Source organism: Podarcis gaigeae, assembly GCF_964106915.1.
Source record: "Podarcis gaigeae genome assembly, chromosome: 8".
Classification (NCBI taxonomy): Eukaryota; Metazoa; Chordata; class Lepidosauria; order Squamata; family Lacertidae; genus Podarcis; species Podarcis gaigeae.
In genome coordinates this window covers 32,541,185-32,565,365 of record NC_139684.1, presented here as the reverse complement: position 1 = coordinate 32,565,365, position 24,181 = coordinate 32,541,185, and the positions used below count along the sequence as shown (strand labels likewise).

The 24,181-nt window shown below is 42.0% G+C and overlaps 1 protein-coding gene across 2 annotated transcripts in view; it reads left to right on the top strand.

The window, feature by feature from the left end:
* ITFG1 (integrin alpha FG-GAP repeat containing 1) overlaps nt 1-24,181 on the top strand; it is a 114,894-nt gene that overhangs the window by 37,845 nt on the left and 52,868 nt on the right. For both annotated transcript variants that reach the window (XR_014567093.1, XM_083750510.1), the window contains exons 9-10: nt 8,824-8,918; nt 12,374-12,540. Coding sequence is in view for 1 of the 2 variants with exons in the window: in XM_083750510.1 (XP_083606636.1) it covers nt 8,824-8,918; nt 12,374-12,540 (262 nt within the window). In the remaining variant the exon portion in view is untranslated. The remainder of the gene's footprint in view (nt 1-8,823; nt 8,919-12,373; nt 12,541-24,181) is intronic.

The following is a 24,181-nucleotide window of genomic DNA, read 5'->3' as shown; positions in this document are numbered from 1 at the left end:
CCCTCAGCCCCCACATGTTTAAAGATGCCGCCTGCAATGATTTTGTGCATGCACACCCAACTGCATGTAGGCCTCTGTACTCGCTATCCCAGACTGTTTTCCAAGATGCTAGATCACATGTACATAAGTCTACATGCATTCAGATACGCCTGCCTAGGCGCCTTGCAGATATCACCTTTGGAATATGTGGGAGTGGAATCCTGATGAGTTACCTCCATATGTTCAGTTGTATCTGAATGAATCTAACAAGATATAGCAACTAAGACACTTTGGCTCGGATGGAGGGAATTATTATAAAAAGAAGTTTTGGTACTTTTTTTGTTTGTTTGGATGCTATACTATAATCTAGCAGGGAGACAAGGAGAATTTACAAACATTCTTAACTTTACAAATGGAAGATAAAAATCTTTTCTTCAGCGTATGTCCAAATAATATTTATGGAGCAATAAATCATCCTGCTCTTCTTTTATTTTATTCTGTGGAATGTAATGAAATGGAGAATGGAATAGAAAACGTTTTTAATAAATTCTTTAGAAGCAACAGAACATACATTTTTCTACTGTCTTCTTCAAAATGAATTCAATATAAAATTTGCAATTGTATTTTGAAGAGAGAGACATACACATTTGCAGCTTACATCTCGTAGCCAATTGAGTAAATGTACATTAATGCCATTTTAAAGCAATAGTTTTTCTACTAACATGAAACAATGTTTTTCCCTTGACTGAACTAAATTACATGCAGTTAAAAATAAAGTAAATTCGATGCAAAATATTTAGACTGATAACTGCTTCGATATTCCCTGCCTGTTTTCTGTGTTGATTTTGTTTCATGCTTGATTTTGATTTTGAATAAAATATAGGATATATTTGCATGCCAGGATCCATAAATGGTGTAGCATGGGCAGATACTGAACTGTTTTTCGCAGCTGTTGAGTAGGTAGTTGAGGGTAGTTGAACCAGACACCACCTAAGCTTGGGTCCCTTTTCTCACCCATGTTCACCATCTGCATAGAGTTTCTCTATGCAGCAGTAGAGTCATATTCATATTCATTCTGGATGTCAAGCACATTCACAAAAGCTGGCCCATAGCCATTTGTGCTTGAGCTACAACATGAAAAGCTTCTTTGGTACTGAAGCCAGCATGTAAGACATTTGAGTGGTCAAAGGTGCTTTCAAAGAGCATACATTTATGGCCTTTGAAATACACCCTTATCAAAGCTGATTGCTCTGTACCCAGGAAACCCAGTTTTTCTCTCAGTCAGATTGAAGCCTTCAGTTTAGCTTGCTTGGTTTGCATAGTCCTGGTGGCAGTACTGCATTTGTGCATTCAAAGGACTGGTTAGGACAAAAGGTGAGACAAATGCATTTAGAGAGAATGGAACTAGCACACAAGTTTCATGAAAGGAAAACTAAGAAAGCTTCATTAATAGATAACAGAGAGCTGTGCAGGATGCATGTGAAGCCTCACCCAGTCTCAATCTGGTTTTTTGTCCAACACATGAGTCCTCCGTAACCATGAAATTGAAAAGCCTGGAATCATGTGGGAGTCAGTCTGCATGGGTCTGGATTGGGCAAATGGCACAGTAGCTGGTGTAATGCTATAGCTGAGTGCCGGTCTTGACCCTGCCTCCCATCACGACTTTAACAACTTGGGACCAGGTTGACGATGGGAATATATTTCTCCATATAAGCCTGACTGTTTCTAAAGCTCTGCATCTGAGGCTCTGGCAATTTCCCCTTCTGGCTGCAGTCCCTTCACCACATTGAGTGTCCCACCAGACAGTCCCCTGACCTTCACGGGTGACTTGTTAGGCAGCACATAGCTATGACTGGAAGCCCTGCAAATCCCCAATATGTGGGTGGTCCTTTGGATCACAGGCATATTATTCATGCAGCAAGTCAATATAACTTATCCCCGTGAAGTTCTAACAGGAATCTGTGTAGTGTTGATGGGTAGAAGGAATTCTCTTATCAGGTAAATCAAGTCTGTAGCATAGGGGGCAGAAAGCACCACAAGGTTATATCCAGGTATGGTCCTTCAATTTAGTTTAGCTTTATCCTGCCAAAGGCATAGTAAAAGGTAAAGGGACCCCTGACCGTTAGGTCCAGTCATGACCGACTCTCGGTTTGCAGCATTCATCTCGCTTTATTGGCCGAGGGAGCCAGCGTACAGCTTCCGGGTCATGTAGCCAGCATGACTAAGCCGCTTCTGGCAAAGCAGAGCAGTGCATGGAAATGCCGTTTACCTTCCTGCCGAAGGTAAGGAAGGAATTTATCTACTTGCACTCTGACATGCGTTTGAACTGTTAGGTTGGCAGGAGCAGGATCTGTGGTTTAGACCACAGCGCCACCCGCGTCCCTAAAGGCATAGTAGCAGTAAAATATTCTGGTATCTCAACTGATGACAAATATGCAAATGTCATTCAAATATAGTTGCTGAGGCTTTTATCCCATACCCACTTCCCTAGGAGTGAGCACCATTTTGCTCAGTGGGACTTTTCAGAGTAAATATGTACAGGTTTGTGTTGGTGATGCCTTAACAAAGCTGCCTCGAGTGCTGTAGAAGCAGGGGAAGAGATGTCCTAAATAAATAACTTAGGCTTCCTTGCATACATCATAAAAGCATTTATAACACGTTAGAGGTGGATGCAAAACATGCATTGATATAGTTCAGCATCTGATATCTTATATTTGTGTCAGCTTTGAAGGGGTAAAATTAATCAGCTTGCTGCAGAAAAAAAGTCCTCAGTTGCCACAGATAAAACTGGATAGGTCACAGTGCCACAATTATCATTCACCTGACAGCCTGCACCTCCATAATAGGATATAATTTAGCCGAGATGCGTTTTCCCTAAGGAGTGAGGGCTGCTCTTAGGGCTAAACGGGAAGCAGCAGCAGTGGCAGTTTTTTGTTTGTCACGTGGATCTGCCACAATCACCAGAAAGGTGGATGGAGGGGGCTGCTTTTTGGCAGCAAAAGAGGCACAAAGACAGTGATTGCAGAAATCACCAGTCCTTTCCATATTTGAGCTCAGCTGTGGAGAAAAGCATTGGGTCGTGAAGAGGGAGCATACTGTGTGTGGGGAGGAGGATAAACTTCAAGCAAGGGAGATCTTTTTTGTTCCTTCCCTGTGCGTTCCCTTTGCTTTTTAAATACCAGACCTCCAACCCATTCTTTTCCAGCAGTTGCAACAAAATCACATAGAAAATCAAAGATCTGATGCCAGTCCATCTACTCTGCCCCTTAGTAGCATGGTCTGTTACTTTGTGTGCATTTCCCGCTACCAACTGCAAAGCACTCAAGAGAACACACAGAGCCCAGATGGAGCAGTTAGGATGCACTGAGGTCAGTGGGGCTACTTAACGTGCATAGTTCCATCTTTATAAGAAGAGACTCCTTTAATGTGGAATATTCGTCCAGAGTATTCTTTTTTTTAAAGGAAAGTCCCTGCTAGATGGGCCCCATTGCTGGTGGCATTATTTGCAGAGGCACCATGGACGTCCCCTTAAAACGTAAGGTCGGCTTTTCTGTCTACATTACCCTCACAAAGTCCTAGGTTGAAAGCAAAGCATTGTTTCTCTTGTTGTGAACATCTCCAAATCCAACTTCTGTGAGGAGTTGTGGCAAGGGGAAACAAATTTATGATTCATTCAGAAGTGGGGGCATATGCATTCTCGCTCTCATCCTAAGGCTTTGTAAGCATAACAATTTTGGTGTGATTGTTATTAGAAATTCGGAGAACCGAAATACCCCTATATTTTACATGATGCTTTAGATTCCAGCCCTAGTTTATACCAAAGGGTCTTCAGACCAGCTGTAGGCTCATGGCCAACCAGAGTGGACAAAGAAAAGGTGGAGTTTGTGGGGAAGGCAATTTAGACCAGACCTACCCACCTCAGCGTCCTCTAAGCCACATGAAGCCACTACTGCTCCATTTCTGCAAACTTAGGCAAGCAACCAAAAGAGGAAGTGGGCCCCACTAGGCCACCAAGTGGTTGGAGGACTGCGTTCAACTTAGTAGTCATACTAGATCGTCATTCTATGAAACTTGTTGGCTGGAGACTCAGGAGAGACAAAAGAGACAACTTCACATAGCAGAATTAATTGATGGTGACGGATAGTTTAGGTGACTGAAAGGGAATTCATAACATTCATGGGGCGATAAGTATTTCAGTGGACATCAGTTACAAAAACTGGGACCTCACCTCTAGACATGACTTTCTTCAGTATGTTCCATTATGTTTCTTCCCCTTTTCCAACTGATACCCAACATTCAGTGGCTACTGAGTGTTCTTGATTCTCAATCAGATTGAATGGGGGGATGAGTTGCCCTTTATGTTTTATTTAGGGTCTACGTCTGCTAGCACTGACCATCTCAGTATACTCTTGGAGAGAATTTGCGTGTTCGCAGGCAGTGACCTTGAAGTTGTTGTGGTGCAACCACAGCAGAGAAATCTTGCATTGCTTGTGGAATTACCAAAGGTGGCTTGTTGGTTGCTGTGGGTAGCAGGATATTGGAATAGATGGACCTTTAATCTGATCCCCCTACCCCAGGGATGATCTTATGCCATTATCTCTAAACACTACGCCTGCTGCACTTGGGGCTCTTTTTGGGGACTTGGTGAAACTAAAGTTGCTCATTTCTTAAATTGTTTGGAGCAATTTAAGTTTCACGAAAGCCCCAAAAGACGTATTTGCTCCCCAGGAAACGACAGTGGGATTAAAGCCTCAATATGTCAGGTCTTCCTTTCCACTACCCGCAACCCCCTCTGCAAAAAGCTGCTCCCTTTGTGATGTGTTGTGAGCTCCTCTTCAAATAAAATTCATCTTTAATATCTGTATTGTTCATCTCCTACAATATTCCTCTTAATCAGTTTAATTTTCTTGTAAAAATTGGTTTTGAAGCAGCACTACAGCATTGAGAAAACTGGAAAATATTATTTCAGCCACTTCAGTTCAACAATGAGCATTAATAATGGGTAAATTAGAAATCTTCATCTATGAGTCATTTTCATTGAATTGCATTCTCTCCAGCGCATGCGAATGTCTAGAATATATTTACATGCAAAGTGGTTAGCACTGGGATTGATTAAAATCATTTAATATAGTTGCCAGTAATTTCTAGAGATGGCTGCAATTTTGGAAGCATTCATCTCCTGGAAATGGATTTGGAAGCTCAATTTGGAACACTGATGTTGGGTATATCCCATCCCTTGTTTCAGTCTTTAAAAAAAATCTTCAGTTTCCTCCCTCTTTGGTGAGGTTTTGGAAGTGAATATATACTCGCAACTAACTCTGCATTAAAACAATCCCTTTTCATTTCCACTGATTCAGATTCTTACTGAAGGGACAAAACTTGTAATAAAGGATCTCTACGTGCCTTTATGTTCCCATTACAAATAGGTTTTGCTCATTTCTGTTTGCTTATTTTTAGCCATAACAATTCATTTAAAAACTAAATAATCACTAAAGATGACTAGACAGTGGGTAAAACCAGGATCTGCTCCATAGGTTTCCTGCAGGGAAAAACACTGAAACATCTAGTCGAGGTTACAAATAGCTGGAGTGGGTGCATGATGCCGGTGTTTTTTCTTGATTCATGAATAAAAGCAGAAAATGTAACTCTCCTTTTGAATATTCAAGGTAACATTTAAGTCTGTCAGAAAGGCACAGTTGGCTTTTAATATGCTTTTATTCTGCATAATTTGATTTAAATCATTGTTTTAAAAGTGGAAGCAAGTATATGAAACACCATTTTAAGAATGCCCAGAATGTTTACATGAGTCAGAGTTTAAGGCTATATAATTTAGAAATGCTTTCTGCAGGATGTAAAATATAAAGTGGTACCTTGGTTTTTGAACGTGATCCATTCTGGAAGACCATTTGAGTTCTGAAACGTTCGAAAACTGAAAACTCAATAGCCAACAGCTAGGCCTCAGGATCTTGCACTCACCGGAAGCTGTGTGACATGTTCGAACTTCTGAGGTGTGTTCAAAAACTGAAGCATTTACTTCCAGGTTTACGGCGTTTGAAAACCGAAATGTTCATCAACGGAGATGTTCAAAAACCGAGGTACCACCTTACTTAGACTTATTGTGAGGTTCATGTGTACAACTGCCTAGCCAGTGGCGTAGCGTTGGGGGGTGCAGGGGGTGCCGGCCGCACCGGACCAACATCTGGGGGTTAGGGTTAGGGGGCGCAAATCCACGGGTTAGGGGGCGCAAATCCACGGGTTAGGGGGCGCAAATCCACAGGTTAGGGGGCGCAAATTACTTGCCTTGCCCCGGGTGCTGAAAACCCACGCTACGCCACTGTGCCTAGCTGGAAAGCCAAGAAAAACATTGACCCAGCCATAGTCTTCATCACTATGACAAGATGTATTTCTACTTAAATAATCATATTTTGAAATGTGCACATAAAACTTATATACATTTTATGTAAATTGGTGTCCTTTTCTTGTATTTCCTCATTTTTGGCAATATGTCAGTAGACACCCTGGACTCTCTGCCTCAAATTTTTCTCCTAAAATTATTTGTGGTTATCGCATCTTTTAGCTGGCCAAATCTTTAAATTGTTTTAGCATCTGCTAAAGTAATATTTTCATTAGGAAGCTCGGCAGGGGCTGCCTCGTCCTATTTTAATAAGTTGGCCAAGGTGGAGAGATTGTGTTACTGTAATTCCTTTCCCATCCCTGTCACCTCCTGCTGAGGTATTTACATCCCTAATTAAAAAGGACAAAGCCTTGGGAGGGTTTTATTTAAATTGAAAATTAATCTGAACAGTGACACAAAAGTTATCTCAGTGGGTGGCGGAACAGAAACAGAATGCTGGCTAATGCACACAACACACGTTTTGCCTGTTTTGAGAGCACACTACTGACCTCCTTGTGAAGTTGACTCTCAAATTATTTCTGCACGCCACCCCAGTCTCCAAGCAGTGTGAGATTCCAGAGGTTCCAGGCACTTGCCCAGGGTTCGTGTTTTCTCCTGGAAATGAGGCACAACAGAGACTGTGGTGACTTTATGGCATATGGTTTATTTAAACATACAGTGGTACCTCGGGTTACAGACGCTTCAGGTTACAGACTCTGCTAACCCAGAAATAGTACCTCGGGTTAAGAACTTTGCTTCAGGATGAGAACAGAAATCACGCGGTGGCAGTGGGAGGCCCCATTAGCTAAAGTGGTACCTCAGGTTAAGAACAGACCTCCAGAACGAATTAAGTTCTTAACCTGAGGTACCACTGTATATATAACCTGAGCCTACGAAGGAGGGGTTCACAACACCCATGCCCCAAAAGGGTCTTGTTTCTCCCATAGCCACAGCCTTGGATTGACAGCAGAAATTGGCCATGGCACTCTCTCTGCCTATCCAGTCTGCAGCTTTTTCTCAAGCTTCTAGATCACATGACAGCAAACTGTGCTCCTTGCTGCTTTCCTTCTTGGTGACATCACACACCGCCCTACAATAAACTCTGGCTTTGAGGGAGGGAGCCCTATCCATGTGCCGTATTGCACCAAGCTTCTAACCCTATGTTCTCTTAATGGCCCATCCCCTGGGTGATCACCTGATGAGGAAACTAGCCTAGCTTTTAAACACTTGCTGGATCCAGGAATTAGAGGAGTATTGCACCCACAAACTCATAACACTTATGTAACAAAAGTGCAGGCTCAAAACACCATTTTAGTGTGCATTTACAGGTAATGAGGCATCTGTAGTATTGGGGGGAGGCTTTAATTGCTGTATTAAAAGTCTCTCCGATAGATGAATAATTCTCATAACTACTCATAATGGAATCAGTTTATCACGTAGTAAAGGAAATGTATACTTTGGGGTGTTTATAAGTTCCTGGCAGTTTCCATTTAATTAAAGGTTATCTTAATAGCAGGAATATAGAAGCAGTTTCACCCGGCCCACTGTTTATGCTGGCAAAGAGCCCAAACTGCAAGCCTTTTCCCTGACATCTAATTTGCTGTGTGTAGCAAGTCCCCACCACCACCACATACACACACGTAATCACAAACCTTCGATTTTTGTTTTTACAAACAAAAAGTCTGTAGTAATGTGCGTCTCCCACCTTGGTAGATTGAAATGGTTTGGCCTTAATCTTGTCAAAGGCTCTTTGTGAGAATAAGGCCATGGCGATCGTGCTGGGTTATGTATTTTCCTTTTTCTTAGGGGTATTATTACCCAACTTCTCAATGAAGAAAAGGAGGCGTGAATGAAATTATCACATCATCAATAAAATTTTGTGCATAGGCCTAAGACCAAATGTAGATCTGCTGTCCCAAACTTTATAAGCCTAGGAGCTTATTTAGATTGCAGGATGTGCCCCCCCCCCCCCGTTGCTTTGCCCTTTTCAGGAGTAGCTGTGGTGCAGTATTCAGTTTGCATTGGTGTTAAATCCTAACCAGAGTTTGGATCTCAAGAATGGTCCCTGTATCCAAGGCCCATGTGTTGCATTTTTTCAGTCATAAAGTGATTAAATATTCTGTACTACCCTGGGAATGAAATGGAGCAGTCAGGCTCACCTCACTCCTCTTGGGTTGCAAGTCAGTGTCATATTAGTAATATAAATCAGCTTCAGCATTTGACAAGGGAGAATCTTGTGCGTTTCGAGATTAACGGAAAGACTAGATAACAGGCTGACAGAGTTTAGCATTACAGCTATCTGGTTAATTATCTTGACGCCTCTATTGTTTACATGTTATCAAAATACATTGTCTTCCTGTGTGAGTGCGCTGTTCTTCCCTGACAATAAAAAGAACACCTTTTTTATTCTCCTTTGCTGAATTATTTTTATCTCCCTCTTCTTTTGCCAGATGGTGACGGACAGACGGAGCATTTGCTGCCAGCCTGTGCTGATTCAGCTTGTCAGAAGAGTGTCATCTACCTATCTAAACCAGGATTGGATTCGGTATGTTGAGCTTCTGTTTGCGCAGATTAAATTAAACCGTGTTTATATTTTGTACATCAGATGAAATGACAAAGATCCAAATCTAGCCCCAAAGGGACAACAATTAGGGCCATGCCAGATGTCAGCAGCAGCCACATATGCTGCAGTAGAAAGTTGGTGTGAGTTTTAATTTGTTTTTAGTCTATTGTTATTTTAACATTTGTGCATCTTCCGTTGTTTTTCTTAATGATCATTTTATTGTTTTATGTTCTTTGTAAACCACTTTGAGGTTTTGGGCAGTCAGGCAGTGTATGAATTTTTTGAAATACATGAATAATAAGAAATAAAACCATAAATGTGCAAATGAGGAATGTGCATCCTAACCTATTTCACAGGGTTGTTGTGGACATTCAGTGAGGAGGAAGAGAGCCACATACACCACCTAGAGCTCCTTGGAGAAAAAGATGGGATACAAATTACAACTAATGCTTTATTATTGCTGTTATTGTTGCATTCCACCCCGATCTCCGCTGAGCGGCGTGTGAGACTTGGAGGTTTTCCATGCACTCACCTAGGATTTGTGTTTTCTTTGGAAAATGAGACACAGTGGAGACCAGGCAAACTCCGGCCCTCCGTATGTTTGGGACTACAGTTCCCATCATCCCTAACTAACAGGACCAGTGGTCAGGGATGATGAGAATTGTAGTCCCATACATCTGGAGGGCTGGAGTTTGCCTATGCCTGGTGGAGACTGTGGTGTCTATAGGTTTCTTTACACCTATATACAACCTGAAGCCTTCAGTGGAGGGGCTCACAGCAGCAGCAGCCCCAAACATGCCAACTTCCTCCATAGTAACAGCATCAACATTCTTTCTCTGCAGCCTCTCTTGTTCTGCAGGGCACAGCCCAGCTTAATTGCTTCTCTCTGCTACCTGATTATGGCACTCCACCCTCCCTAAACTAAGCCCTGTTTATTGACAGAGGGAGGAAGGTCTCCATTAATTTGCATTCTAACACCTTTTTCTTTTTATGCTTTGAACTCTTTATCCCCCCCAGACAGTCACCTCACAAAGAAGTTTGCCTGACTTCAATTAACACTTGCTGATTTGGCTAGGATTACCATGTCCAATGCACAACCCAGGAAATGTGCCTAACCTAATTAGCTTTTACATGCTAAGCTAATCACTGATGCTTAGAATACACACTACGCTTCCTTAGATTCTAACCCCTGGATAGTCTGATAGTCTTTGACATAAGCTTAATTAAGCCCCTCAAACTTTTTACATTAACATCTGTATATTTGGAGATGTGTCAGATGCTCATTAGAGAGATGTGAGCCAGCTCCCTAAATCATTCATTAGTTCTTTAGCCGGACGGTCGAAACCCACAAGTGGGTCATGGCTAGATCCAAGGTGGGTCACAACAGGAGCAAATATATGATAAAAGATTAATAAATGCATGTTTGGGTTAAAAGCTTTGCTGCTGAGAAGGCTGAAGATACCTGCCCTAAATGTTTACAGGCTTGTTTCTCCCTTTAACCCCTTGTGTACTTTACTACAGGCGAACACCCAAGCACTCCTTGTCACATGTGACAACTTTATAATTCAGATTGTCTCCCATAGACTAGAAAGAGGCAATGGCTTCAAGCTCAGGAGAGGCAACTTTCGGAACACATTTCTAACCGCAAGAGCAGTTCAGCAGTGGAACAAGGCTGCCCTGGGCATCTATGGAAATTAATAGGGGCACCTTCTTGAATCACTCAAAATTGTGTTAATCAATCAACCTGGGTAATCGACAAAATGTTACAACCCTACTTAAGCAGGGTTGTTGCCGAAACACTTCCAACAGCTGTATATACCCAGAACAGTAAAGCTCATGTATCTCCAGATCACGACATTCTCTTTGAAAGCCTGAGAAATCCTCATTCTGTTCAGCCATTGTTGGAATCTTATTTGTATTCCAAGTATCAGCACAAGCTGTATTTGAGGCTTCTGTTTACAAACTAATCTTCCTGAGGAATGGGGTGGGGGGGGAGTGAAAACCCAGTAGATTTCTATCAAGCAGCTCCTTTATGCCTTTAGTATTGTAGTGGATACAACTGAACCCCTATTTTTAGTGTTTATTGCTCCATCTAGAAGATATTTAGGAATGGTGTATGAATGATCTCCCCATTTCTGATTCTCTTTTGTTTCTAGTAATGGGTTTTTTGTAGTGTAAATTCTTCTTCTGAGTGAAGTAAAACTGCTATTTGAACTTGATTGTTCTGTCTTAAACCAGTGGGAGGGATTGTACAAATGATTTGTCTCAGGCAACAAGAGCGTTTGACTGTTTTCTGTTGAGCAAAAACCAGCGTTAACGAATCTATCATTGCTTTGTTTTGCACAGTTCCCCAAAGACAACTGTCTCTCTTTCGCATCTTGCCATAGACTTTTCAAAAACCTGGCAGCCCACTAAAACACCCAGATGCATAACGCACAAAGTTTACAAAAGCCAGGAATAGCAGGAATGGTGTATATGTGTGTCAGAAACAGAGAGATACTGTCTTATTCCTGTTGCTTTTTAATTCTTTAATATGCAGCTCAGTTTCATGGATGGAACAGTCCTATAGGATTTAGAGCACTCCAGAACAGAAAATCAGAGGGGGAGAGAGAGAGAGATTGAGCAGCCTTGGGGTCACCAGGGTGGAAGTCTTCAATGGGCTCTCCATATGCACCTGGTTGGTTAAGGAGATTCCTGTTCACCAAGGCCTTTCTCTCCCTTCCTTCTGAATCAGATATTGCAGTGATTTAATCTCTGCTCTGAAAAAGTATGTGCAGTCATTAGTATTTGGCTTATGTACTGATTTTATAATCAAGTTATTGGTTAGTTGTAATCCATATAAGATAATTTCAGGAGAGAGGTGTTCTTTAAAAAGAGATTAACCATCTCTCCCTTTTAAGAAAAGGAACACTATCTACCAGATGCCTGCAGCTAAATACTTGGCTCCTTTCTTCATCCGCTCATTTTTTCTGCCATCTACTGGCTCCTCCAGCCACTGTTTTACAGCACACAGCCTACTTTGCCCAATTTCCTTAGGCCCCCCCGCCTCTTGGTCAGTCTCTCTAATACTCCTGCCTTTCCTCCCCCACCTACACACATACCCTTCTGACTCTAAGCACTACGAAATTTCTTCAGAGTCTCCCTCTCAGTAGCCACTTCTGACAATCTACCCACATAGAAGCTGGGCAGACAGCATTCTCCCCTGCACAATTGGAGGGCTTGTGAAAAATCCTTACTGTCACATCAGAAGCTACACTGCCACCAGTACAATGTATGTGTGGGTCAGGTCAGTGCCTTGATGGGTGACCACCCAGGAATCTCATGTATGCAGTCTAGGGTTCCATGATGGAAGAAAGGTGGGGTTTAATCTAAGGAAAATAAAGCAATATGTGTTCAATAAATCCTGACAATTTGTGTTGTTGTTTTCTGGTTCTCAGTGGTTTCCAGTGTTGCAAAACTTCACATACAAAGGCACCCTCTGGGGCTTTGTTCCGTATGATTCCGCTCAAACCAACTTTCCCTTCCCAATCACCCTTCACATTGGAGATTATAACATGGATGGCTATCCAGACGCACTTGCCATACTGAAGAATACATCAGGAAGGTACAGTATATTCAGTAAATAGTGTTTTCAAGTGTTTCTTCTACTTGGCATAATGGTGCATGAAATTATTCTCACCTTCAAATACCGTAGGCCCATGGAGAAGCTGAATCGCTTCTTCTAAAAAAGAAGTGCCTGAATGGTATGAGAATGGATCTATTTATCTGCATCAAGCAGCCCTTTTATTCTTTTCTGCTGCTTAGCAGGATGTTACAAATGCCATCTAGGAAGAAGAGTGCATTGTGAAGAAATGCTGCCTGTTTCACCCTTTCCCATTGGAAAAATGTGTGGAAGGAGCAGGGGGAGCTCTCCCCCCCCCCCCCTTATTAAGTTCCAATTGTCTGGAAAGCACATACTCATCATGGCTCCTTGGGAATGATCTCCCCATGGAGATCAAGCAAGCTCCAGCTGTGGTTATTCCTGCCAGCAGTTGAAAACTTACCTACCCAGGCATTTTCTTGACCCATCATTCCTGTTTACCATGACTGATATTTTAATGTTATTTTGTTGTGATTGGTATTTTAACTTTGTTTCATTGAACTGTTTTTATTGTGTAGTTTTGTTTGTTTGAAAGCTGTTGTGTAGATTCTGTAAATATTTCTGTAGCAGAAGTCTTCAGAAATTGTACTTAAAGATGTGTAATTCCTAAATTTCTACGCTGACTTGGAGCAGCCTTCCCTAAAGTACTGTCCTCCAGATGTCCTCAAATGTTGCATTCTGAGGCCTCCATCTGATCACTACACTCAAGTGGACACCAGGACACCAGTATGTGGGATTGTCATCCTCCCACTCATTTGAAGGAGGCAGGAGAACTTCATCCTTGAGCCCACCGAGGGAATCGTATGGGCAGGATGCCTGTATTGCTGGGGGTTCGACTAGATGACTCTTGCAGTCCGTTCCTCCTCCACAATTCTATGGTTCTATGATTAGGAACATGCTGTGGGCTCACATGCTCTCTTCCCACCAATCCCTCCTTCCCTGACATGTGCTGATTCCCTCCTTCACGTTTGCAACAGGACTTTCAAAGGCAGTCTGTGATAGGTCATGAACAGCTCTGCTGTTGAATGGGAGCTAAAGTTGGAAAGGCAACTGGTCATGCACAAGCCATTGCTGGAGTCCAGAGGAGGAAAGAGTGCTGTTGCACTCAGCTCCCGCTTATGGCCTTCTTATAGACCCACTGTGAGAACAGGATGCTGGGGCTAATCCAGTAGGCTCTTCTTATGTTCTGATGCCCAGCCACTTTGTGACATAACAGCAGATTCATCACTCGCTGCCTGACGAGAGGCATAGCCAACAGGCTCCAACCGTGCGTGCATACCCAGAGATGCCATTTTCCTGTTAAAGCAAGCGTCAACATCTCAGTCCCTTCATCAGCATCAAGTCCCTTCAATAATAATTCACACCAGCTGAAGCTTCTCTAAAGACATTTCTGCTGATTTTTCAAAGATGCTATTCCTCCCCTCCCCCTTCCAACCCTTCCTCTTGGCCGGCTAGATAGGAAGAATTTTGGTTCTGCTTCTAGGGCATTGTCTCCTTTTATTTTGACATAATGGCTGGCAAATGGAGGCAGTCTTTATACCCTGGAGGATCTTGGTTCATGGCCGTGGTTGCGACTGTGCATTGTCAGTTCCATTTTTGCCTGAGGCAGCTTCTCTTCCCTCAAGCAGTTGTTGACCCATTTTATTTTGATGGATACACTGCAGATGCATTTTCTGGTAGCTGTCATACACGCTTTTGCTCAGTCACCAGCTCTCCCACCACTGGAAGACCGCCACTGTCATGACCCTCAACTGCTTCCTACCTCTGCCCCTTTACATTGTCATGTGCAAACGTCTGGATGAATTACGTTGTGGTAATGCATTGCCTGGAGCTGCTGTGCAATACCAAGGATGCATGTTGGAAATGGGAACATTTCTATGAATGCCTGCAAAATATTTGCAGGGTACATATTTCATTTATCGCCAGGTGTTTAAATCAGAGTTGGTGATCTTAACCCTGTTCTTGAAAGCTAGCTTAAGACAAAGGTTTAAAGTAGGAGAGCTGATAGCAGTGTATAAATTTACATTGCTCTTGTACAGAATCAAAAAATACGATTAAAATACAAAGTTGATTTTTAACAAGAATAAGGGATAAGGGAAGGTTAGACTGATTCCTGAATCGGGTGGGCAGGCAGTAGATTGCAGTCCACCAGTTCTCCTAGGAGCTCCCAGGATTCTTTCAAGTAAAGACATCATGTTAAACCAATGTTTAAGAATAATGTATGGTTTATTGGGCACAGGCATCATGCTGGTGTGTGCTGCTCTTTACTGCCCGCTTTGTTCCCAAGCAGGAAACAGACCAGAGGCTGGCATTGCATTAGATGCAAACCGGCATTCACAGTTTGTTTCCCTCCAAGCAAACAGCAAGCAGTAAGCCAAGAACAAAGCTTGGCTTCCATTCATGGCTTGTTTGAAGAGATGTAAACCACATCCACCGGTTCATATGGACCATAACATAAGCCCCTGGTTTGATTCTTTCCTCGTGTGGCAAGAGGAAGAGCGAGGCAGGGACTTATGAGCAGCATATGCCACCAGTGCACTGGTCTGTCACCTTTAAACCATGGTTGGTTGGTCGGTCGGTTGGTTTTTAAAAAGTTTTAACATAATATCGAAACCAGGCCATAACAGGGCACTTCCATTCCTCCGCGAGAGTGCATATGCAGAAGCGCAACAGTTTACCAGTACCTCTGAGCTGAATGAACCTGTGTTTTATTTATTTATTATTGTATTTACATCCTGCTTTTTCCCCAAGTTGGGATTCAACACTTTAAAACAACATAATATATGTTGGGTGAAAGATCCCTGCCTTGCAGGGGACCTGGACCAGATGACCCACATGGTTACTTCCTATTCTGTGATTCTGTGTTGATTCTATGATTGTATTTATATCATTGCGTAGCCCCAGATCTGTAATATTGCTTGAGTGCAGGCTTGGGGTGCAGGGCATGTACAAACTTCCTTGAGATCATATGCAAAAGCATTAGTCCCTTGCAGAGCCTTTCTAATCACCTAATTATTATGGTATGATGAGTCTTTTCAAATAGCCATATCCCAAGAATCTGCAGAGCTTGATGGATTCAGCTTAACATCTTGACTATCTATGCCCCAAAAGCACACTGTAACTTGATGCTGAGCACAAGCATATTCCCTTTAGCTATTTAAATCAAGTACACACAGTTCAAGTAGCAGGGTGCAGTTCCTGCACATATATCGCCCATCTGCTTTTTCAATCCCTCCCAATAATCCAGGGCTTCATAGCTCATCAAGACAAAATCTTCTTTTTCCCCCCAAACAGCTTTTGTCATATTTCAGTGGCCAGCCAAACTAGCACTCTAACATCACACTGCTGTTTAGTTTGGAGCGGGGTGGGGAATCCTCAAAGACCTTGTTAATACTTTGGAAATCCTTTAAAATCCCCATTTTAAGAGCTGTATAAATGCAGATTACAGCAGCAGACATGAAATGTAATCCATAATAAAGGGGGAATTTAAAATGTGTGTGTTTTGAGCAAAGACTCTTGTTCAGTCACTTTAAGGTTTTAGTGACGTCTAACAGCTAACAGTTTCTGCGCTGAGCATTAAAAAACAATGACAGAAGGAGATGCTTTAATATGGGCAACCTCCAAGGAACCAATTCACTTTCTTAAGTTAATTTTTAAATTTATTTTATTTGTGCCCTGTGTTTTCAGCCAATATCATCTTCCAAGCAGCTTATAATTAAAACCCTCAAAAGTGGTACAATATATTAGGGCTAAGTGGAGGTATTTCTGATAGTCATTTTTGGTTCCTGGTAATGGATGACCTAATCCAAATTCTAGAAGGAGCAAACGGTGTTGCAAAGGCTCAAGGATAGACTGAGAGTAAAGGTATCAAATCCGAGGAAGCATTTATTTGATGCTCATCAAGGAATCTATTTGATAGCTGCCTTCAGATATCTAAAGTGCTGTCACATGGAAGATGGGACAAGCTTGTTTTCTCCTGCTCCAGAGGGTAAGACCCAAAGCAAATAGATTAAAGAAAATTTTGAGTAAACACCAGGAAGAACTTTCTGTTTTGACAGTGTAGTGAACTCCCTTGGAAGGTGGTGGACTCTCCTTAATTTGGAGGCTTTTAAGCAGAGGTTGTATGACCATCTGCCATTGATGCTTTAGTTGAGATTCCTGCATTGCAAGGGATTGGACTAGATGACCCTCAGGGTCCCTTCCATCTGTATATTTCTATAATTCAGCAAGTTAATATTTTTAATTTCTAAATACTGTACTGAGTATCTAATTGCAAGGTGGTATCTGACTAAGGCCAAAGGTGGACAAGCTGGTCTGTTGATTTCAGCAGGTCTGCTAGGTATCTCTTAGCCAGATGCCAACCACATTGTTACTGCTGGGTCATTAGTAGCAGTCTTCCAATTTTCCCTAATCTAAGGAACAATTGATTATTGATTCCCAGCTAGTGGTATAGTGTCCACATAGGAGCTGATAACTAACATGGATTCAAACAGTGTTGGGAGCACTGCTAATGCCAGTGAAATCCAGTGTGCTGTAGTAGTTAGTGTCAGACTAGGACCTGAGAGACCAGGGTTCAAATACCCACTGACCTCGTGCCAGTCCCTGCCCCTGAGCCTAACCTCCCTCACAGGGTTATTGTAGGGATTAAATGAGGAGTTGGAGAACCATGTACTCAACAACAACAACAACAAATTACTATTAGTATTATTTATTATTTATACCCCACCCATCTGACTGGGTTTCCCCAGCTACTCTGGGCGGTTCCCAACAGAATATTAAAAGCACGATAAAACATCAAACATTAAAAACTTCCCTAAACATGGTTGCCTCCTTGCAGAAGAAAGCAAAATATAAATGCAGTTGATTAATAAGCAAACTGTACTGCTTTTAATGGATTTTTTTATGTTTCCATGTTGCTGTGCACTACCCAGATATTTTGTGAGACAGCAATATATAAATACTTTTATTTAAAAATTAATAAAGGACAGCATAAATTCTGGAGTTGAGAATGAGACCAACAGATATATTATGAATAAGCTCAAAACATTATTCGTGTGTTTTTTAAGTCAGATCCATTAGTTTATATCAGTGCAGTTTTTCTAGAATGTTTTAAAAACAAACCAAAACAAAAAAACAGTTTTTCTGAGCTAGCTCAAATATAGCACCCAGGAGCCAGTAAATGTGATATATCCTGTACGCTCATAATGGGTTGGACTGAAGTAACTTCACTGCAGGGAAAATAGCCCTACTACTTAAACTGTTTTTTTTCCCTCTCTCTCTCTCTTCTTAAAATTGGGAGTAAGGAGAATTTCTGGCTTGCCCTGCTGGAAGCTTCAAGCCAGCAAGGAGAAAAAAATCAAGGTGTTAATGAAAGGTTCCTCAAATGGTAGGGCTGCATCGTGGGGAAGAAGCTTCCCTGCCGTGGTTGTGGTGTTTTACCATTTTCAAAACTATAGTGCTAACTGAGTGTTTCATATTGCCATGGGGCCTGGTCACCTCTAGGAGCAGTGAAGATCTGAGCTGTGGGCCCCTGGAGTAGGCAATCTGAGACAGACCTTAACAGGCAGACAGGTTCATATGGGAGAAATCAGTCCTTTCGTGATACCCAGGATTTAGCATGTTATTAGATATATATTATGAGATTACTGTAACACAATAATTCAAGAGAAACAGTGTTGGCCCAGTGGACTTCCCAGCTTCTTATGCTCTCTTTCCTGTATTTCATAATTGAACAGAACAGGTAGGCATCCTCTTCTTGTGCTACTGGTGAAACTTAATATATTTGGGAGCTCGGGCAAAGTAGGAAAAGTCGTCCGTTTAGGTGAGGATGGATTTTGCCAGCACTTCCAGCTATATCTGCCATCATTCTCCCATACCAGAGTTGCTACTCCAGAGGTGTGGTTTCTGCAAGGAAGCAATTGCACACATACCCCATGCCTCAGTTGTTCCCCCTCCCAGCCTTTTAACGCCCCCCCCCAACTTGCATGATTTAATCCTTGCCGCCCTCTGTAATCCTAAATCCCCAAACCCGTTCTACAGTGTTTCAGGATTGTGAATTTTTATGTTGCAAAGGCAGCGTTACAGAATCCAGGAAGGCCCAGTGCCTACAAAATACCGTATTTTTCGCCCCATAGGACACACTTTTTCCCCTCCAAAAATGAAGGGGAAATGTGTGTGCATCCTATGGGGCGAATGCAGGCTTTCGCTGAAGCCTGGAGAGCGAGAGGCGTTAGTGCGCACCGACCCCCCTCACTCTACAGGCTTTGCGCAGCTCTCCGCAAGGCGCGGGAGCCCTGCGCTGGGCTCCCGCTGCTTGCGGGGAGTTGCCTGTTCTGGGGGCTGGGGTCGGGGGAAGCCCGGGCTTCCCCCACCCCAGCCCTATGCCTGGGGGGGGGGCAAATAATTTTTCCCCCTTTATTTCCCCCCCAAAAAACTAGGTGCACCTTATGGGACTGTGCATCCTATAGGGCGAAAAATACGGTAGGTAGAATTTTCTTTGAATGTTAATTTTTCAAGGCTCACTGTACTACACTAATAACAGGGGCAGCCGCTTTGCAGCAGCAAGTATGATGTCTTTTGCTGTTCTAATTGTTGATTCATTCAGCCAGCTTTTAATTCACTGAAGCTGTTTCAGCAGACACACACACCCCGCAATAAATTGGTGGACTTTCTTGACTCTCCTTGTTGTCTTTGTAAGTAGTTATTGGAAGGAATATGTCTTGCTGATTAGAAGGCTGCTATTGAAAGTGATTTAATTTATCTGTGCTCAGCTCTTAGCTATGACCTGTTACTATGTAAGGAAAGGGTCAGTCTCAGTTAGACTTCGTATAAGTAAATGTCATCTCATTATTTCTAATAATGTGTTGGAGGATCTCTTATACAGAAATTGGAGGGAAATTGGTAGTGGAATCTGTTCTATGTTGTAGTAGTTATTTGTATTACTTTCACCCATGCATCATAAAATGGCACTAATATGAAAAATTGTGTTGTGGGAGGAAGGGGTTCAAACAACTATTTATTAATGTGTTAATCTTCGAGGAATTCCAGATACGGCCAAACACCCTTTGGAAAAATATCTCTCCCGGAAACCAAAATTGGCCGTTTTTCTCCTGTTCCTTCTTGCGCACTGTATTAGTCAAAATGCCTCTAAAAATGAAGAAGCTCAAATCTGATCAGTGCTACAGAAGATTCAAGTTTAAAACCTTCATGGAGAAAGATTGCACTTGAACATTTCCGGCTTAAGTTGTTTGTGGTTTTAAATCCTTGATCCTTGTGGGTTTTGTTTTGAAGTGAAAAATACCTACTAGCTTTGGTTGCAAAGCGGAAGGGGCTTGTTTCTTTTCCATCAGGTTTCGCATGAGTAGGAGGGAACCATCTGCCTTCATAGCTGACTTAGCCCTTTACTCCTTAATCTAAGTTGATTAATCTACCAATTACATAAATCAAAGCATTCATACTGCATAGCTCCAAGTGCAGGTTACAGCATCTTCTCAGAAAGGAACCATATTCTGTAGGTGAAATACAAAAGACCAAGCATAATGTTCTTTTACAATGGGACTGAGAATAATGTCCTTCTGTTACAAATTCTTGACTTCGTGCCATACATCTATAAAGCATATTATATTTACCTTGCTGCCTCGGCCACGATTTACTTCAGCAAGCACAGAATGCTAGATAAGAAATTGCTCAGCAGTGGAACTTCTTGACCTATTCGAAGTATAAACATAAGCTCTTGTTCATAACTCTAGATATGCTTCAAGTGAGTCCTTTTCAGTTTTTTGAGTTCCTTTTCCTTTTCCTTTTTTAAAAAAAGTGTTTGGAGCTAATGGTCACCTAAAGCATTTTAGAAAATGAAAACCGAATCCGAAGAACCGTTTTCAGCCTGATGTATGGAATTGCTGTATAAAATGCAAAGAAAATCTTGCTGACAGTGTCAAAAGGTGATTTTCATAGTAGTATTAAAATTTCTACATGCCAAGGCTCTGATTAAGTAAAGCTTTGTAGGAAGAATTCATAATACATCTGTTATCAGCAGTCACACAGATTCTGGGTCTTAGGTGCTGTAGAAAACCTTTGGAGAAGAGTAGTAAGGAGTGATCCAAAGAAGATACTTAGGTGCGCTCATAAGATGACACACACACACTCTTTTCCCACCCAGGCCCCCACCTTGGCAAGCCACAATGACTATGCTTTGCCTCTAGGGTCAGAGCCAGTAATTCCAGTTACTGTAAACCACAGGAGGGGAGAAATCTAGTAAGAGGGTTGCCATCTTACTGGATGAAGGATGGTCCCTTACCATTTAGGCAAAGGGCTAGGGAAGACACAGTGACCTATAGTGGCTACATACAGGTGGTGCGATATGGACGACATGTGACTGATGTTTGGCATGTGCTCCTAGTGGATGTATGTTCTTAATGCTACAAAATAAAAATGTGTGGAACATGTTCCCCAAAATGCAGTTCAGCTCTCGCACACTGCCCAACTGCAGGCTTATGCTTCTGAAACAGGAGCAAAATGAGCTTGTGCATCCTGTCCAAAGGCCAAAAACATGGTTTGTGATGCAAAGATGTTGGGCTTTGATTAGCAGCCTTTGATGAGCAACCTTTCATGCCAGAGCCTAGATGTGTGAATGTGCATAACATTTATAACTGTGTCTCACAACTGAGGGCTTCTCAAATACACTGTGTGATGCGTGCGTTAGTGTTGCATCTATAATACCATCCCTTTTCTGTTTCGAAAGCAAGTGATGAAAGCAGTTGCTGATTGCTGTCATTGAGGGGGAAGACATACTTCCTAAAATAAAGAAGCGTTTCCACAGCATGTGACGGTGAAACAAGGGGCATTTCCCCCCTTAATTCTGGACCATTTCAAGGTTCAGTTAAGAACCGCTTATTAATGAATGCCCCACTTTCAGTTCCAGTTAAAAGCTTTTAAGAAAGCAAGTGATTTTTCAAGGAGACAAATCGTCCTGACTTTTAAGGAGTAATTGTACACAGCTGCTTAATTGAAGATAATTTCGCTGAGATGTCAGCCCATTTTCAAATGCAGGAAGAGCAGAAGAAAGATAACAGGAAGGGTATAGAATGAAGATGTGTTCCTTGGTGTGTTTGCGGGGCGGGGGTGGGTGGGATGGAAAACAAAACAGCTTTAAAAAGAAAAGAAAGAACGAGGCAGTGAAGCAAAAGAAATAATTATATGAGTAATGCCTGAGAAATACCCATTTAATGTATGCTGGCAAATGTTTTTATTCCCCCAGATTGAGACAGCGCACATCTGGTTCAAACTGGCAGGCGTTCAAACAGGAGGAGTCTCCTCTGTTCCAGCATTCTGCCATGGTTCTTCTTCCCCCTTTATGTTTAAACAGTTTAATATATTGTTACGGCCTATAAATTAATTGATTAGAACTTGAATTTTAATACATTTACCCACGCTTCTTCTACTGGAGTAAAGAACTGTAAGGATATATGCTTCTTTCAAAAAAAGAAAAGAAAAAACTGGTTGTTTAAAAATAAAATCAGATTTTCCCCAATGGCAAATGAACTGCCAAAGGTGGTTATAAATATTTATAAATTCTTGTAAAATCTGAGCTGATAATTGGCAGGGGAGACTCTTAACATGAAACACTTAGCATGCCATTTTGGAGAGGAAATATATTGACAGTAGTTAACAGCTGCAATATAAAACCAAGGTTATTGTGGTTCTCGTGGAACTGGTCTTCATACAGGTGGCCTAGATTGGATTAACAATTGATTAGATCATTTTCATGTCTTCCAGAACCCAAGTGCTTATGCACAAGGAAAGCGAGTTATCTCTGAATTTTTAAAGTTTTCAGCGCCAAGTGTCCTTTAAATATATGTATGAACCTTTTGGAGGCACATTTGGAACATCATTTTGATATATTCTAAGGATTCACTTTAGTTCTGATGTGTGTAGTACTATCTAGGGACTCAAACAATTCCTTGCTCTTGCTATTAAAAATGTTGTGAAGTTACTGAACTAGTTACAAAAGACATAATTTGTTCACAGTAGCAGTTTTTTGTTTTTAAAAGAGGGAGGGATGTATCGGGAAGAAGAAAACCATTTGGTGGTTTGGCAGATGGCAAGGCAGCATCCATCCGATACATTAGTGGACTTGGGAAACAAGATCCTTTGCCCAGTAAGTGTTACTATAAAAGAACTGCAATGGTACAATTAGTTGAGGTTGTCTCATCATACGAGTCAAATACTCAGCCTTGAGATCAAACAGATGGTCCTGTGAGGTTAGACATTGCTATTCTGCTCAGCTGAGCTTTCCCTTCATTCTTGTTTGCAGCAGCCTGACCTGTATTTTGGTCTTAAATTTTCAGCAGCAGCCAGCTGGCTTATTTGTTGACTCCAAGTTGATAATCCCCAAATGGGCGATTTTGACGTTGGCGGCAAAATACCAATGTAATAGCCTGCTACTCTGCCCACAAATGATTCTTTTCCACCCTGCCATTTCCTGCTTCCAGACACAGGCATCACCATACTGGTGCAGATATAATTTTGCATAATTATCTAACCATGGTTAGAAGACTGGGAGTATCCTGATGACATCTCTTCTCCTTGTTGTGTGTGAATCCCCCCCCCTTTAAGTTGTGTTATTTTGGGAGTGAACTACGGTTTGTATTTCACATCGCCAAATCTACTAACATGGCAAGGTTGAAACCAATGTTTTCCACCATGATTTTGAGGAGTTGGTTTGCAAACTGGCTCAAGCTAATCATGGCTAGCAAAAACACCTGGTGCAATGCTGAATGTGGGTTAGGTCAGAAAATAAAAGAAAAAGCAGAGAGCTAGTGGAGTGTGCACAGTATCTTAGTCACAAGTTCTTAGTTCTGTTTGCTAAGCATGGCTAGGTCCAATCACCACACACTCAAGAAGACCATTAAGTCAGATCCTGCAAACTTTGTAGGTTCTCAAAGGATCAAGCGATCTAGAATAAATCATGAGTAGAATCTGCAGCAATGTTGCAGCAGAAGTTTCAAATGGGGTTTTTCATAGCCAGCCATGTCCTCCTCAAATTCTTGTGGTTCTTTTCCTGAAGATATGTTGTACTGCTGCAAACTTCGGGCATGCTGGTTTTCAGGTGCTCTGTTTTGGTTACAGTCCTGTTGGTACTTACCCCCTGAGTTCACTAGGAGGAGGAGACATAATAATAATGTAACTGTCAGGATGCTGTTAGTGACTCCTGGCTGGTTGCCGAGGAAAGTATAAAGAAAAAGAAAAGTTTCTTACCGTCCTTTTTCATTTCAATATTTACAGAGTCTACCCAGCCTCTTGGATAATGATGTTGTCCCGAGTGAATCTCCACCCCCTGTCTCTCCCACATCCTCATTTGTCACTTCTGTGGGCACTGCCACATGCCTTCTGTCTTTGAGCTCTTTGCTCTCCTACTTTCAAGGCTTGCTGGGTTCTGGGAGATGGAGCGTCTGGGATGCTTTCTAATGACACTGTGTCAGCCAGCTGCTGCTCCGGTTCTGTTTCCTCCTCCTCCGCCGCCATTATTTCCCAACTTTTCCCCTCATCTGCTCTGAGCTGTCACCTCCCTCAAACCACTATTGTAAATCTATACTGCCTTCCTCTT